Source organism: Papio anubis, chromosome 1 (assembly GCF_008728515.1).
Source record: "Papio anubis isolate 15944 chromosome 1, Panubis1.0, whole genome shotgun sequence".
NCBI lineage: Eukaryota > Metazoa > Chordata > Mammalia > Primates > Cercopithecidae > Papio > Papio anubis.
Genome location: NC_044976.1, coordinates 98,656,308 through 98,673,511, shown reverse-complemented (window position 1 = coordinate 98,673,511; position 17,204 = coordinate 98,656,308). Strand labels below are relative to the sequence as shown.

The window sequence follows — 17,204 nt, the reverse complement described above, 5'->3', positions numbered from 1 at the left end:
AGTGGGAGGATCGCTTGAGGCCAGGAGTTCAAGACCAGCCAAGCCAACATAGTAAGACTTCATCTCTACAAAAAATTATTTAAAAAACAAAAAAGCACATCCAAGTAGTAGAGGGTCAGTCACCATAGTATATAAAAGTATGCCTTTGGTCTCAGACTGAGTTCACATTCTGTCTCTACAACTTAATAAGTACAGCAAATTATTTAATCTCTCTGTCCCTCCTTTCCCTTATCTATAAAATGGTGATAAATAATAGTATGTATTTTGTGGGTGGTTATGATTAAGGAATATAAATAAAATAAAGTGATTATTATACTACAATGCCTTATTCATTGAATACCTTTATAAAACCTATTCATGATAGAAAATACTATTAGAAATGCTGTTTGAAATTGGTTTTATAGCATATATGAATTTAGAAAAAAACTTCTTATATAACTTTTACAGAAAAAACTAGGCTCTGGGTAGATATAAAGTCCTATGTAGATACTTTGTGGAATGAGCTTGTTTCTTAGCATTTTATCTGACATGACCTCAAAGTTTCAGCTTCAATTTTTTTTTTTTTTTCGATGCAGTCTCGCTCTGTTGCCCAGACTGGAGTGCAATGGTGCGATCTCGGCTCACTGCAACCTCTGCCTCCCGGGTTCAAGCCATTCTCCTGCCTCAGCCTCCCGAGTAGCTGGGACTACAGGCGTCCACCACCATGCCCGGCTAATTTTTTGTATTTTTAGTAGAGACAGGGTTTCACCATGCTGGTCAGGCTGGTCTCAAATTCCTGACCTCGTGATCTGCCTGCCTCAGCCTCCCAAAGTGCTGGGATTATAGGCATGAGCCACCGTGCCCGGCCCAGTTTCAGCTTCATCTTAATTCTAATTTCTACTATGCTTTGTGACCTAGCATACCTTTTCAATCAAACTTCTTATCTCTAAGTACAGTAACATATCTTAAACTGGCTCTTTGGTTTCATTTTAGATGGTATCTCCAACATGGATGATAAACTAGAAAGAGTTCTGGTCAGGCAATCTGGATAGAGAAGCTAAGCAACATTGTACCTTCTAAAGTCATTTTCACACTTATATATTAAATACTCAGATTTATATAACAAGATACATTAAAGAAACAATGATTAAAAATATATAACCACTCCACTCCATTAATAGAGATAATTAAGTTGAACATACTTAAGAATACATTGCTTTTGTGAGGATTAAAATCTAATGTTAAGCTACCAATTCATATTCACCTGAATCTTATTTAATAATAAATTTATACTCATGAATGACATTATTAACTGTCAGTCTGATGATGTTCAAGCTATTTCAGTTACCCAGACAGGTCTATAACTTACTCTAAATGTCTGGCACTTACAGACACACACACACACACACACAAATCCACAGTTGATTAACATCAAAAAGAAACTTCACTCTCTATACTTCTCAGGAAAGGAAAAGCTCAAAAGTTATACTTCATGGCTACTGAACAAGTTTAGGCTTTCAAATGAGATTCTTTCCATTGATTCTATAACTTATCCAATTACTCGTTCAACATGTTGAATTTCTACTGAGTAAAAGGCACATGTTTCAGGACACAAATTATATCAATTTCAAATACAATTGAGGCAGCCTAAGGAGTGTATGTAAGACCCAGGGCAAACTATTTGGTCTGTCTGAACTTTAATATTCTTATCTATAAAATAGTGGTGATAATAACTATGCTACCCCAACAATTTATTACCAGGATCAAATGAGGTACTAAAACATGGAACAGAAAAGCATTTTCACATATTAAATCCACAGTAAGTTTCTATAACAACTCAAGAGCTCATCTTGTCTCCAGGAGCACAATAAGAGACTGTTTCACTACATGATTAATGTAACAAATATTTAAGAGTCTAACACATTATGATGTGTTCAAGTACTAAAGTGCTTTAAAAATGTAGTAAGTACAGGCTGGGTGCGGTGGTTCATGCCTGTAATTTTGGCACTTTAGGAGGTGAGGTGGGTGGATCACTTGAGGCCAGGAGTTTGAAACCAGCCTGGCCAACATGGCAAAACCCCGTCTCTACTAAAACTACAAAAATTAGCCAGGCATGGTGATGCACACCTGTACTGTAGTCCCAGCTACTTGAGAGGCTGAGGCAGAAGAATCTCTTAAACCTGGGAGGCAGAGGTGGCAGTGAGGTGAGAGGGTCATGCCACTGCACTCCAGCCTGAGTGACAGAGCAAGACTCCATCTCAAAAAAAAAAAAAAAAAAAAGTAGTAAGCACAAATGCTTTCCTTAGGAAGCTTACATTATAGTAGGGATAATAGAACTCTCAAATAACCACAGTACAATGCAAATTTAACAAGTATTATAAGATTTATAAAGCCCAGCACACATGAAGAAAAAAAATGGGCTGGGCGTGGTGGCTCACGCCTGTAATCCCAACACTTTGGGAGGTCAAGGCAAGTGGATCACCTGAGGTCAGGAGTTCAAGACCAGCCTGGCCAACATGGTGAAACCCCGTCTCAACTAAAAATACAAAATAATTAGCTGGGCATGGTGGTGGGCACTTGTAATCCCAGCTACTTCGGGAGGCTGAGGCAGGAGAATTGCCCTAACCCTGGAAGCGGAGGTTGCAGGGAGCCAAGATCACACCATTGCACTCCAGCCTGGGCAACAAGAGCAAAACCCTGTCTCAAAAGAAGAGAAAAAGAAAAAAAAGAATGAACTGGATTTGGCAGACTTCAGAAAGCTGCATAAGAAAGAGGTGGCATTTAAGGAATTGAAGAATAAGTAGAATTTCTACAAAGACAGCAAGGAAGGCCTTCCTTGTTTCTTCTTTGTAGGAAGAAAGGATAAAAGCAAAGACCAAGGCAGATAGGCATATAGCATGTTCAGAAACTGGACGTCTAATTAACTACTACAGTTTGGCTAAAAAATAGGATATGTGGGAAACAGAAATATTTGTTTAACAGAATAAAAGGAAAAAAGAATTAAAGGATCATATTGATTTTACTGGAGCCATAGTCAGACTGAAATTTTGAAGGAAAAATTTGAAGCCTCCCTAAATAATATAAAGTGTATTAAATGCCTCCCTAAATAATTTACATTTCATTCTGAAGCCGATCGAGAATCACTGAGTATTTCTGAGGAAGGAATAACCAAAAAAAGAAAGGCATAAGATCTTTGGCTTTAAAAGTAATTTGGAGGCAAGTAACTGGAAAGGCGCCAGGCTGAGGACAAGTCCAGTTTGGAAGTTACTGCTCTAGCGCAAGTAAGAAGAGGAAAGCCGAGCATATTTAGCAGAGAGGTAGTGGGAATGAAAAAGGGGAGAACTAAATTTGAGATGTTGAAGAGATAGAATCAACAGTTGGGAGGAAAGTTAGCATCAGAAATTTTACGTTTACAAGTCATTCCCTTGAAACACCCTGAGTTTACCAGTGAAAGTGAATAAGAACACCAAGTAAGAAACTGCACCAAATTTCACCTTTAACTACTAAAGCCGAAAGATGACTTCAAAAACAAAAAGACTTAATTTTCAAATACTGCATTTAAGAGAACATAATAAAAGATCGTCTTTTACTATAAAGCAATGCACCCACACACCTGTTCTGATGAGAATTTCACCCCGCCTCAAACAGTCCTTGTGTTCTTACTAGCCTTACCAAGGGCAGCCTTTCCATTTCTTTAAGTTCCTGCGGCTTCTTGAGCTCCAGGTGCTGGTCGGGTGCATCTGTGCCTACCACAGGGCTCAACACCGAGTGAGAGCTCATGGGATGTTCACTGAAGGGATGTGACCCCAGCCGGGCCTAGCCGTCACTAGCTCCGCACGCCCCAGGCGCTGAGGCACACACTGCCGTCTTCATTCGCTTGACACACCCCTCTCCTCGGGCCTTTTTTCCTCCTCCACCCAGCACATTCCGCACGTCGTCCGTCGGAGTTACAACGTGTCACCTCATCTGCTCCCAACCCTATTTAGCTAGCACTGTATTTCAGGTCTTCGATACCGTCCCCTTCACCCCTGCAGACTTCACATCAGCCCCCTCGCATGCCTCCTCTTCCTCCTCCTCCTCCAGGAGCTGCCCGGGCCACCCCGCAGCCGCTGGCCTCCTGGCTCCTGCCCCTCCCCAGGTGCGCTCAAGACTCACCTCCCGCGCAGCTCGACCGGCTGAGCCCACCACCGCGGGCCGCGGTTCAGCTCCGCCGGGCGCCCCAGGCTGCCGAGTCCGCTGGGTCCAACGCGACCGCTGACCCGCAGCGCCGCCGTCTCCCGTCGCCGTAGCCACCGCCAGCTCGGTGCAGCCCAGGCGTTTCCGGGTTCCCGCGGTCCCGTCCCCCAAATGCTCCGGCTTCCGCCTCGGCTCTGGCAAATGCCGTTCCCGGCTCGGCTCTGGCAGCCCCAGCTCGGCACTTGGCAGCTCCGTCCCTAAGGCGACGCACCTGGGCTGCTCTGCTGGCAGCCCCTGGTTCCTGCTTCACCGTCGCGTGGAGGCCTGGGGCACTGCTTTCTGCTACACCTCTCTTAGGAGCGCGAGACAGATAGAGTGACACTCGTCGAGGGCCTCTGCGGGACTGTCTGTTTGCAGAAGGTGCCAAGGTGTCCACTGCGAAAGAAAGGGCAAAGTCCTTTGGGGCAAAGAACCCTGAGAGGAACGGGGAAATGGATTTTGAAAGCAAACGAACCCGCTCCTAAAAGTGACTGTCACTGACCTGAAAACAAACCAGATTAGCTATGGCAAAGGCTGCCAATCAACCAGTGGTCTGCAAGAAGGCTTGTTCTTCCACTTCTCCCACCCTGACTGAGATCTTGAGACTGAGGGAAACCCAGAGCTATACCACCAATGGGCCTGGTGTCATCAATCAGGAGAGGAAAAAGAAAGCTGGGCCCAGAGGATTACAGAGTTATAAGGGACCTACCCCTTCCTGGCTGCATGGATTACAGCATTACCTTTTAAAAGTCTTCCAATGGCTGTGTTGGAAACCCTCTAACCACTGCAGCCCATTCAGGTGATGAACAGGCTGAAATCAGTACTTCAGGTTCAGCTGGGTTATCAAATAAGCGAACAGGATTATCTCTTTTTGTTAACTCAGTGCTGCTATAAATTCAGCCTGTGTCTCTTTATATTGTAAATTATTAAAACCATGTCCAAGAGAGACATACGTAGAAAAAAAGTGAGATTGAAGAAAAATAAATAACTGTGTTAGAGTAGAATAACTGGCTTTAAAATTTTCTGCAATACAATCTTGAGAAAATTCCTGGACAGTAAAATACATATTAGATCTTAATATATGTCCAGTTTTTTGGAAACCAAAATGTGCCTGTTAGATGATGATAACAGCATGCCTCGTTTTATTGTGATTTGCTTTGTTGCTCTTAACAGACATTGCTTTTCTTGGCTTTTTTGTTTGTTTGTTTATTTGTTTTTACAAATTGAAGGTTTGTGACAACCTTGCCTCAAGCACATCTATTGGTGCCATATTTCCAACAGCATGTGCTCACTTTGTGTCTCTGTGTCACATAATATTCAATAATTTTTGCAATATTTAAGTTTGTTCATCATTATATCTGGTATAGTGCTTTGTGATCAATGATTTTTGATGTTACTATGGTAATTGTTTTGGGGTACTGTTATGGTTTGGCTGTGTCCCCACCCAAATCTCAACTTGAATTGTATCTCCCAGAATTCCCATGTGTTGAGGGAGAGACCTAGGGGGAGATAACTGAATCATGGGGGCCAGTCTTTCCTGTGCTATTCTCATGATAGTGAGTAAGTCTCATGAAATCCAATGGGTTTATCAGGGGTTTCCACTATTGCTTCTTCCTCATTTTTCTCTTGCCACAGCCATGTAAGAAATACCTTTCACCTCCCACCATGATTCTGAGGCCTCCCCAGCCATGTGGAAACTGTAGGTCCAATTAAACCTCTTTTTCTTTCCAGTCTCGGGTACGTCTTTATCATCACCATGAAAATGGACTAATACAGGTGCCACGTACTGCACTCATATAGGAAGACAAATTTAATTGATAAGTGTTATGTGCATTCTGACTACTCCAACAACTGCCCGTTTCCCCACCCTTCTCCCCCTTGGACCTCCCTATTTCCCAATACACAGCAATATTGAAATTAGGCCAATTATTAACCCTACAATGGCTTTGAAGGAAATCAAAATATTTCACCCCAAAATATACTTCTTTGACATACTTTGAGATGACTGTTTAGAGGGCCTGCAATCAGAAGCATGCCAGATGTGGTGGCTCATGCTTGTAATCCCAAGACTTTGGGAGGCTGAGGCAGGCGGATTGCTTGAGCCCAGGAGATTGCGACCAGCCTGACCAACATATTGAGACCCCATCACTACAAAAAACAAAAATTTAAACATGTGCCTGTCATAATGGTACATGCCTTTAGTTCTAGCTACTCATAAGGGAAGCTGAGGTGGGATGATCGCTTGATCCCAGGAGTTCAAGGCCACATTAAGCCATGATCATGTTACTATACTCCAGCCGGGCTGATAGAGCCAGACCCTGTCTCAAAAAAAGAAAAGTAGCCCAGTAGCCCTGCAAAACTGTCTCTTGTAGGACAGATTTGCATCTGTTGAGAATCTGCGTTAATGTAGCCAGGCTTTCTCTGAGGCCCTTCCTTGTCCAGATCTAGGAAAGATTAACTGAGATTCTGACACCTTTAAAGGTCTGAAAGAAACTTCCACCATCTGTTCTCTCTGAGGGCTGCTACCCACCTTTGCTAGTCAGACCTCTGCTTCTGTCCCTCCTGTAACTTGTTTTGCCACTATAACCTGATTTACCACCGTAATCTACTTTTGGCCATGCTTGAAACTCTCATTCTTTCTAAAGATGGTATATACCCTTGTGTACTATGTGGGGGATAAGACTAATCACCCTGTGATTTCTCCTCATACACACCAATAAATTTCTATGCCTTTTTTCTTTTTTCTTTTCTTTCTTTTTTTTTTTTTTTTTTTTTTTTGGAGTTAGGGTCTCGCTCTAGAAGGAGTGTAGTCGCATGATCATGGCTCACTGTAGCCTTGACCTCCAAGGCTTCAGTGATCCTCCTGCCTCAGCCTCCCGCTTAAGCAATCCTCCTGCCTCAGCCTCCTGAGTAGCTGGGACTACAGGCACATGCCACCATTCTTGGCTAACATTTTTTTTTACTTTTTGTAGAGATGGGTTCCCACTATTTTGTGCAGGCTGGTCTCAAACTCCTGAGCTCCAGTGATCTTCTTGCCTCAGCCTGCAGTATTGGGATTACAGGCACGAGCCACTGTGCCCAGCCTGCCTCTTCTGTTATTAATCTGACTTTTGTCCGTTGATTATTCAGCCAACCTTCAGAGGGTGAAGGGGAAGCTACAAAATCTCCCCAGGGCAAGAATGTCAGCTGAGCCTGAACTGCAAGTCTGGACATCCAGCAATTCAAGTCAGTACCCAAGGTCTGCAGCTCTTTTAATAAGAACAATCCTATTACCCTTGAGGGATTTGCGTGTATTTTCTCATTTAACTCTCACAGCAGCCTTATAAAGTAAGCATTAGTATCGTATTTTATAGAAAGAGAAACTGAGGTTTACAGACAGGTAACTTTCTGAAGTCCCCACATCTACTGAAAAATAAGTTGGGATTTAAATCCTTATTTGTCTCCCTTTAAAGTCCATATTTTAAAACATGACGCTTAGCTGCCATAGGAAGAAGAAAATGAGACAGAAGAGAAAGTTGGCAGACAGCAAAAGTAGCAATAGAGATAAGAATTATCAGTGAAGAAAAGAGATGAACATGAAGAAAGAGAGAAAAACAGCAATCTGGGACACTGGCCCGGAGGACTAGCTTTGGCTTCTCTATCATAGCAGATCTTACAGGTGAAATTTTGGCACCATGAAGACAGACAAATGAGAACAAGATATTAGTCTAAAGGCAGCCAGGGCCAAATAGGACTATGTATCTCAATGGTACCTAATTAGAATTGTCAGATAAAATACAGAGGCCTTCACCTGGTGTGGTGGCTCACGCCGGTAATCCCAACACTTTGGGAGGCCGAGGCGGGCAGATCACCTGAGTTTGGGAGTTCGAGACCAGCCTAACCAACATGGAGAAACCCCATCTCTATTAAAAATAAAAAAAATTAGCTGGGCATGCTGGCACATGCCTGGAATCCCAGCTACTTGGGAGGCTGAGGCAGGAGAATTGCTTAAACCCGGGAGGCGGAGGTTGCAGTGAGCCAAGGATCACGCCATTGCACTCCAGCCTGGGCAACAAGAGGGTAAACTCTGTCTAAAATAATAATAATAATAATAATAACAACAGAGGCCTTGTTAAATTTAAATTTCAAATAAGCAACGAAATATGGAATATTTGCGATATACTTTAAAAAATTCATTGATTATCAGAAATTCTAATTTAGCTGGATATCCTGTAATTTTATTTGCTAAATGTGGCAACCCTATTGAACGCATAAATGCATTGTGATATTGTACAATAACTGGGATTCCCTATGATGCCCCAGAGAAATGAAGGCCAGATCAAATTATGTTTAGTGCAGTTGACACTGCAAACTTTATGCACACAAAGTGACATTCTCTAGATCAGTATCTTCAGACAGTGCCAAGCTGGTAGACTTTAAAGGATAAAGGTCAGAGGTTGTTAGAAAACCCAGGAGAAAATAAAGAAAAGACAATAAACAAGAAAGAAAGAGCGCAGGGACTATGTTGATAGACATTTTTAAAGAATTTCTGCTCAAAATGGTTGAAATACTGAAAAAAAAATTTCAGTGCTTAGAGAATTAAACCGCAGGTTTCCAGGTGTCACTTACCAAATATTTTGTTCCTATGCCATCATAACTTTTAAAACTATTTGACTGAAATTACAGCTCAGGAGCAGGAAAAACCAGTTTGTTGTTTCAAGCTGCCAAATCACAGTAATTGAATCTGGCTTTTTCTTGTTAGTTCTTCAGAGGGAAAAAGAAACCTATGTGTTAACAAAACTGGAAAGGATTGACAAAGATTATCTACTTGTCCATCGTTTACTTCTAAGAAGACTTGAATGAGGTTACTTCCATTATAAGAGCTCAACTGTCAATATGAACATGGTCCTTTGATTTTGAGATGGATCTATAGAGTTTAGCATTCTCTAGAACATGGATCTGATAGGTTTGAAATAAAACTTACTTTTCATTTCTGAGGAGGAGTATTTCAGAGGCTTCTGGTTTTTTCCTATAGTAGAGTTACTTTTTGAGTCAGGGGCCCAGGAGATTTCACGGAGGTGAGGCCCTCTCCTCCCTCTGTACGTTCAGAAAGTGGAGAAACTACCCTGCATGATTGCTGCCCTATGGGGCTTGTTGATCAAAGCTTCAGTTATCACTTGATGCTCTAAAGTCTATTTGGGAATCAATGAATTGGTTTCATCTCAGAGTCAGGGTTAAATGTAAATTAATGCCTTGGAGATTCCCCTGTATCTAGCACAGTTACCTGATAAAATCACCACAGCTTCCTTTGTGGAAGACTAGGAAAAAGTGCACAGTATGTATAGTATGCACTTGTGCTGTTAAAGGGAAGTCTTAAATCTGGGAATGGGGGCTACAACTCTAGTAAAGTTGGGCCTCTATTTACCAGTCCTAGTGTACATTTGATTATGAAGTCCGTATGCAATTGGATTGTGCTGTTCACCAACTATTTCCCAGTCTCAACCTGCAGGGCTCTTCTTAAAGTAGGTCGCACTGTTAGACTCTCTTGTGGTTGAGTGAGACCACATGTCCAGTTCTGGCCAATTACCTCCGGGCCAGGGCATTGAATTTCCAATTTATGACTGTTTAGAATCCTCTTTCTCTCTGCTTTTGAGTCTGGCAATGTGCAGCATCATGACTGCTTCATCATCAGACTGTATCCTAGAATTAGGAGATGTGTAACCTGCAGTAAACATACAGCATGAACAAGAAATACATTTTTATTATTTTATGTTACCAATGAGAAAAGAAAAATAGCTCAGGGCAGTCTGAGCTTTGGGAGGTAGGCAGTCCCAAAGTGACAAGAGCATGGGACTTTGATCATTCTTGCCTTCCATCCTCCAACTCCCACTCCACATCCATGCTTGGGGACAACTGTTTAAAGTCATTTTTTTCCTGACTAGCTGCCTCAGCCATCATCTTTGTGTTGCCAGAATTTATGATGCAAAACAACAACAACAACAACAACAATGTATAGCCTAGCAATAGCTTGGGTTATTTTAATGTAAATTCTTGGTAAACAAGTCAGGAGCTGCCTCTTCTTTTCCTTTAAAAATCCACTTGTAACTGCTGCTAATCAGAGGGTATGTTCAGGGCAACTTGAATCTGTACCCCTGAGTTGCAATCCTCAAGCTTGGCCCAAATAAACTCTCTACTTATATGAATTTTGCCTCAGTGTCTTCCTTTGAGGTCACATTAAGATTCTGCCAATTTCCAAGCACTTGGGAGTTGAAAAAAAAATTGACAAAACCTAGCATACATAGATTCATACAAAAACTTATGGCCAGAGATGGATGTATTTTAACAAAAACATGACTTTTGTGACTTTGACTTAGAGACCAAGTGATGGGGGCAAGCAAACTGATTTTAGCAGCTGGAAGAATGATAACCCATGGTGTGCTATGGAATATTTGATAAAACTGTGACCTGCAATTACTTAAAAGTTAAATAATAAACATAGTAAGTTTATAGCTCCAGTGCAAGAGACTAGAAAACAAAATGTTAATAGCATGTGTAGGTTAATGTTGGATGTATTTGAAAGACACTTCATGAAAGAGAAATACCCCAAAAATAATTTACTAATTTGTAAGCAGGAATGGAAAGGAATAAAGACAACATAGAAATTCAGGAACTGGCAGAGTTGACAATGGCAAATACTTTTCTAATGGAAGCCTTTAATAATAATTTTAAAAAATCAAATCAAAACTATCCCTGTCATACTTATCTTTAAAATCTCTAAATGCATTGAGATATCACCCAGTAAGTCCTTTCAATTAGATGAAATGGCTTAATAAACAGGGAATAAAGGTGTTGGTCTCCCACCAAGCTTGATAGGCTCAAGGTATCTGGAATTAAGTGGCCAGATAAATGGAGATATGTCAAGGAAAGAACTGTGGTATGGCTATTGGCAAATGAAGCTGATTGGAATCTAAGAGATAAGAAACCAGTAACGTTTATAAGATAATTGTATTGCCAAAGGAGCCAAGAGCCTAGACAAAACTTAACATGCATCTTTGGCCTACAGCCCTCTATACACAGGGAATTAGCCCAGGATACTGGTTAGCCTCCAAAGAGTGCATGTTCTCCAATACGCTCTTCACATATAACTAAAAAATATAATAAAGGAAGAACTCTCTCACAGAAGGTCAAATCAAGGAATATAAAGAACAATGAATTGGGAACCCCCTTCTAGAGGGCAGAATTAGCATCTAATTGAAGAACTATTTAATATTACCTACACCCAGGATAGTAGGACTTCACAATGTGTTGCCACTGAGCAGTCAGCTCTGTTCATTGACTACTCTCATTTTTTCCCAATGACTCGCCACGTCCCTTCCCTGTAATATACTTTCTGTGATTGCCTGTTCTAGATATTTTACATGTGTTATCATACAATATTTGTCCTTTTTAAATTTAGCTTCTTTCATTTAGCACCATGTTTTCAAGGTTCATCCATATTGTAATCTGTATCAGAACTTATTCCTTCTTCTGGCTGAACAATACCCCATTTTATGGATATACTACATTTTATTTATCCCTTCATCCATCAGGAGACATTTGAGTTGTTTCTACCTTTTGGGTGTTATGAATAATGCTGCTATGAACATTTATGTACAAGTATCTTATCTGTTTAAGTCCTTGTGTTTTTTGTTTTTGTTTTTGTTTTTGAGACAGAGTCTCGCTCTATTGCCCAGGCTGGAATGCAGTGGTACGATCTCGACTCACTGCAACCTCTGCCTCCTGGGTTCAAGTGATTCTCCTGCCTCAGCCTCCCAAGTACCCAGGACTACAGACACATGCCACTACACCTGGCTAATTTTTGTATTTTTAGTAGAGACTGGGTTTTGCCATATTGGCCATGCTGGTCTTGAACTCCTGACCTCAATTGATATCCCACCTTGGCTTCCCAAAGTGCTGGGATTACAGGAATGAGCCACCGTGCCCAGCCAAGTCCTTGTTTTTAATTCCTCCATGTATATAAGTGGAGAGGAATGCTGAGTTATATGGTAATATTATTATTATTATTATTATTATTTTTAGAGGCAAGTTGTGGCTCTGTTGCCTAGGCTGTAGTGCAGTGGCATGATCTCATAGCTCACGGCCACCTCAAACTCCTGGGCTCAAGTGATCTTACAGCTTCATTCTCTTAAGTAGCTAGACCTACAGGTATGCACCACCATGCCTGGCTAATTTTTTTTATGTTTAGTAGTGATAAGGTCTCCCAATATTGCCCAGGCTGGTCTCAAACTCCTGGCCTTTTTTTTAAATTAATATTTTAAAAATAGAGGCTAAGCAAAGTGGCTCATACCTGTAATCCTAGCACTTTGGGAGGCCAAGGTGGGAAGATCAGGAGTTCAAGACCAGCCTGGGCAACATAGTGAAACCCTGTCTCTACAAAAAAAAACCCAAAAAAAGTAGCCAGGTGTGGTGGTATGTACCTGTAGTTCCAGCTACTTGGGAGGCTGAGGTGGGCGCATCGCTTGAGCCCGGGAGGTGGAGGCTGCAGTGAGTCAAGATCATGCCACTGCACTCCAGCCTAGGCGACAGAGACTCTGTCTTTAAAAAATAATAAATTAAATTTAAAAATTATATAGAGATGGAGTCTCACTGTGTTGCCCAGGTTGATCTTGAACTTTTGGGCTCAAGTGATCCTCTCACCTCAGCCTCCCAAAGTGTTGGGATCACAGACGCAAGCTACCACACCCAGCCTAATTCTTTTTTAAGATTTTTTTTTTTCATTTTATCTTCTTCTTAAATTTTGTTTTGTTTTGTTTTTTGAGACAGGGTCTTGCGCTATTACCCAGGCTGGAGTACAGTGGCAGAATCATGGCTCACTACAGCCTTGACCTCCTGGACTTACCTGATCCTCTCACCTCAGTCTTCAAAGTAGCTCGGACTACAGGCACTCACCAGAATGCCCGGCTGATTTTTGGATTCTTTTGCAGAGACAGAGTTTTGCTGTGTTGCCCAGGTTGGTCTTGAACGCCAGTCCTCAAATTGAGAGACAGGACTAGCTGGATTTCCTAGGCTAAGAATCCCTAAGCTTAGCTGGGAAGGTGACAGCATCCACCTTTAATCACGGGGCTTGCAAATTAGCCCAGACCCCAGCAATCAGAGAGCTCACTAAAATGCTAATTAGGCAAAAACAGGAGGTAAAGAAATAGCCAGTCATCTATTGCCTGAGAGCACAGCGGGAGGGACAAGGATCAGGATATAAACCCAGGCATTCAAGTCCGCAAGGGCAACCCCCTTTGGGTCTCCTCCCCTTATACCGGAGCTCTGTTTTCACTCTATTTCACTCTATTAAATCTTGCAACTGCACTCTTCTGGTTGTGTTTGTTAATGGCTCCAGCTGAGCTTTTGCTCACCCTCCACCACTGCTGTTTGCCGCCATAGCAGACCTGCCGCTGACTTCCATCCCTCCAGATCCGGCAGGGTGTCTGCTGTGCTCCTGATCCAGTGAGGCACCCATTGCCACTCCTGATCCGGCTAAAGGCTTGCCATTGTTCCTGCACAGCTAAGTGCCTGGGTTCGTCCTAACGGAGTTGAACACTAGTCACTGGGTTCCACGGTTCTCTTCCATGACCCACAGCTTCTAATAGAGCTGTAACACTCACCACAAGGCCCAAGGTTCCATTCCTTGGAATCCGTGAGGCCAAGAACCCTGGGTCAGAGTACGCGAGGTTTGCCACCGTCTTGGAAGTGGCCCGCCACCATCTTGGGAGCTCTGGGAGCAAGGACCCCCGGTAACAAAATGATCTGCCAGCCTTGGCCTAACAAAGTGCTGGGATTACAGGCACGCGCTGCCCCTCCTGAGCTGTCTTCTTAATTATTTCCATTCAGTACATTTAATCTTTGAGGAACAGTCAAGCTGTTTTTCGAAACAGCTGTACCATTTTGTTTTATTTATTTTTTTATAATAGAAATGGGATCTTGCTGTGTTGGCCAGGCTGGTCTCAAACTCTTGGGCTCAAGTGATCCTTCCACCTGAACCTCCCACAGCACTGGGATTACATGTGTGAGCCACTGCACCTGGTCCCAAATTTTAGACAAAGCTTTACTCCTTTAATCAATTGCAAATTAAAGAATCTCTGAAGACACCTATGACCTGTAAACCCTCACTTCAAGATATTCTGCCTTTTTAGGCCAAAGCAATGTATAACCTCCATATATTGATTTATGACTTAGCCTGTAACTTCTACTTCCCTAAAATATGTAAAACAGGCCAGGTGAGGTGACTCATGCCCATAATTCCAGAACTTTGGGAGGCTAAAATGGGCAGATCACTTGAACACAGGAGTCAAGACCAGTGGGTAACATGGTGAATCCTCATCTCTACAAAAAATACAAAAATTAGCCAGGCATGGCAGCTCACAGCTATAGTCCCAGTTATCTGGGAGGCTGAGGTGGGAGGATCACTTGAGCCCAGGATGTAGAGGCTGCAGTAAACCAAATCATGCCACTGCACTCCAGCAGGTGACAGAGTGAGACCCTGTCTCAAAAAAAAAAAAAAAAAAAGATGGCATAAACATATTCCATGCCATTTCTCCCAGAGAATACAGCAAAAATTCTGGAGAGAACATATGAAACAAATAATTGAGATTAGTAAAATAAATAATAAAGGTAATAAAGAAAATAATAGAAGATAAATTGGGTAAGAAATTAAAACTCAGAGAAAAACCAACAAAATAGTGAGTTTCATATATTTTTCCCTCTACTATCTCAAAGCAAGAAAAATTCTGGAACGTTGCAAAAGGAACACCAAGAGAGTATCTCTATCTTTAAAAAGAAAACTGGAAAGAGGCGCCTCTGACAAATGAGGAACTATTCTGTTTCTGTTTTCTTTTATTGGCTCTATAGGGCTCCAGTTCTAAAGCTGCCTTCTCCCTATGAGTGGTGACTCTATCAGCAGCTGAGCTTGCTGATTTGCCTGGAGATTGTCTTAGTCCACTTTTGCTGTTGTAACAAATTACCTTAGACTGGGGAATTTATTTATTTTTATTTTATTTTTTTGAGACAGAGTTTTGCCCTTGTTGCCTAGGCTGGAGTGCAATGGCATAATCTCAGCTCAGTGCAACGTCTGCCTCCCGGGTTCAAGATATTCTCCTGCCTCAGCCTTCCCAGTAGCTGGGATTACAGGTGCGCGTCACCACGCCCAGCTCATTTTTTGTATTTTTAGTAGAGATGGGGTTTCACCATGTTGACCAGGCTGGTCTTGAACTCCTGACCTCAGGTGATCCACCCGCCTCAGCCTCCCAAAGTGCTAGGATTATAGATGTGAGCCACCGTACCTGGCCAGACTGGGGAATTTATAAACAGCAGAAACCTACAGCTCAGAGCTCTGGAGGCTAGGAAGTACAAGATCAAGGCACCAGCTGATTCAGTGTCTGGTGAGGGCCTGTTCCTCATAGGTGGTGTCTTCCATGTCCTCACCTGGTGGAAGGGGCAAAGGGACTCCCTCAAGCCTCTTCTAAAGGGCATTAATCCTGTTCCTGAGGGCTCTACCTTCTAATTACTTCCTAAAGACCCTACCTCCTCATAGTAATTGGGGAATAAGTTCTAACTTATGAATTTTGTGGAGGGGACACAAACATTCAGCAGAGATGGATCCAGTTGTGGGAGGTGTCTGACAGTATAGGAAGACTAAAAACCAGGCATTTGGGCCAGAGAACCCAAGGAGAAGGAGCTCTGGGAGCCAGAGAATATTATGGAGATTTTGGAGAAGAGGACTTCAAAGAGGGTTGAAGTCTTAGGATCACTCCCAAGGTGTTTGTGGGAAAAACTTATCTGAAATAGAAGACTGTAAGGGAGGGAAAGACTTTCCCTTTACCCACCTAGGATCAATAACTAGGTCTAGGATACAAACTGACAACAGGTGATTAACAGGAGAAAAGGTATGCTAATTTATTATGTGCATGGGAGTATCACAGGGAAAAAAAAGCAAATATCCCAAAAGCAGTGAGATTTGAAAGCTTATCTATCATCATCACAAGGGAAAGGGCAGAAGAGATGTGGACATTTTGGGGAGATTAAATGATTTTTAGGAAAGATGAATGGACCAGGTGTGGCTCACACCTAAAATCCCAGTGCTTTGAGAGGCCGAGGCGGGAGGGTCACTTGAGCTCATGAGTTTGAGACCACCTTGGGCAATATGGTGAAACCCTGTCTCTACAAAAAATTCAAAAATTAGCCTGGTGTGGTGGCAAGCACCTGTAGTCCCAGCTACTTAGGAGGCTGAGGTGGGAGGATGGCTTGAGTCCAGGAGGCAGAGGTTACAGTGAGCCGAGATTGTGTCACTGCACTCCAGTCTGAGCGATGAGAGTGAAACCCCGTCTCAAAAAATAAAAATAAAAAATAAAGATGAATGATGGGCTCTTGGAATAATAGATGGGAGATATGACAGTTTCTGACAAAGCTTGTCTGGGGATAGTATCTAGTCTGCTTTCCTATTATGAGTCAGTCTTTTCTGTTGATGAAACTCCTGGGAAGGGGACTGATGACAATTGAGTTCCTTTTGGAATATCTGTCTTTAGTCAGATACAGGGAGTTCAGAGAAAGCTTCTCTCTGCATTTGTTGTTTTTTAAGTGTCTTCACCTCAAAATAATCAATACACTAAAGTGAAATATTTTGAGGTGGCATATCCTAAACTACTTCAAGACCAAGGGCTTTGAACACTGGTGTGTGGTGTAGACCCCCACCCAGGTCCCATTTCGCCCCTGGGGGAAACATACATAGAACAGATTAAAATATTCTGCAAAAGCTTGAAAACTGAAATTGTGTTCCATGGTCCATAGAAGGCAGGCTAGACTTTGGCCTGAACATAACTGAGACAACTATCTGCTAAACCAAAACAAAGAAAAAAATCCAACATTCCTTAGAGGATTTTAACAGGACTTAGAGTCTCATAACATAATAATAAAAACATCCTGAATACAATACAAAATTGCTCAACAATAGAAAAAAACAACAGAAACAAAAACAGGAAAATTGC

The 17,204-nt window shown here is 42.2% G+C and overlaps 1 protein-coding gene across 7 annotated transcripts in view; it reads right to left on the bottom strand.

Annotated features, from left to right (window-relative positions):
* The window catches only part of SLC35A3 (solute carrier family 35 member A3), a 67,066-nt gene extending 61,742 nt beyond the window's left edge, over positions 1-5,324 (bottom strand). For 2 of the 7 annotated variants that reach the window (XM_003892254.5, XM_021921234.2), the window contains exon 1: positions 4,135-5,324. Coding sequence is in view for 4 of the 7 variants with exons in the window: in XM_021921233.2 (XP_021776925.2) it covers positions 3,652-3,759 (108 nt within the window). In the remaining 3 variants the exon portion in view is untranslated. Of the gene's footprint in view, positions 1-3,651; positions 4,075-4,134 lie in introns of those variants that run through there. The other 5 variants (XR_002515210.2, XM_021921233.2, XM_009213597.4 and 2 more) reach the window with 5 other exon arrangements.
* Positions 5,325-17,204: the final 11,880 nt, after the last annotated feature.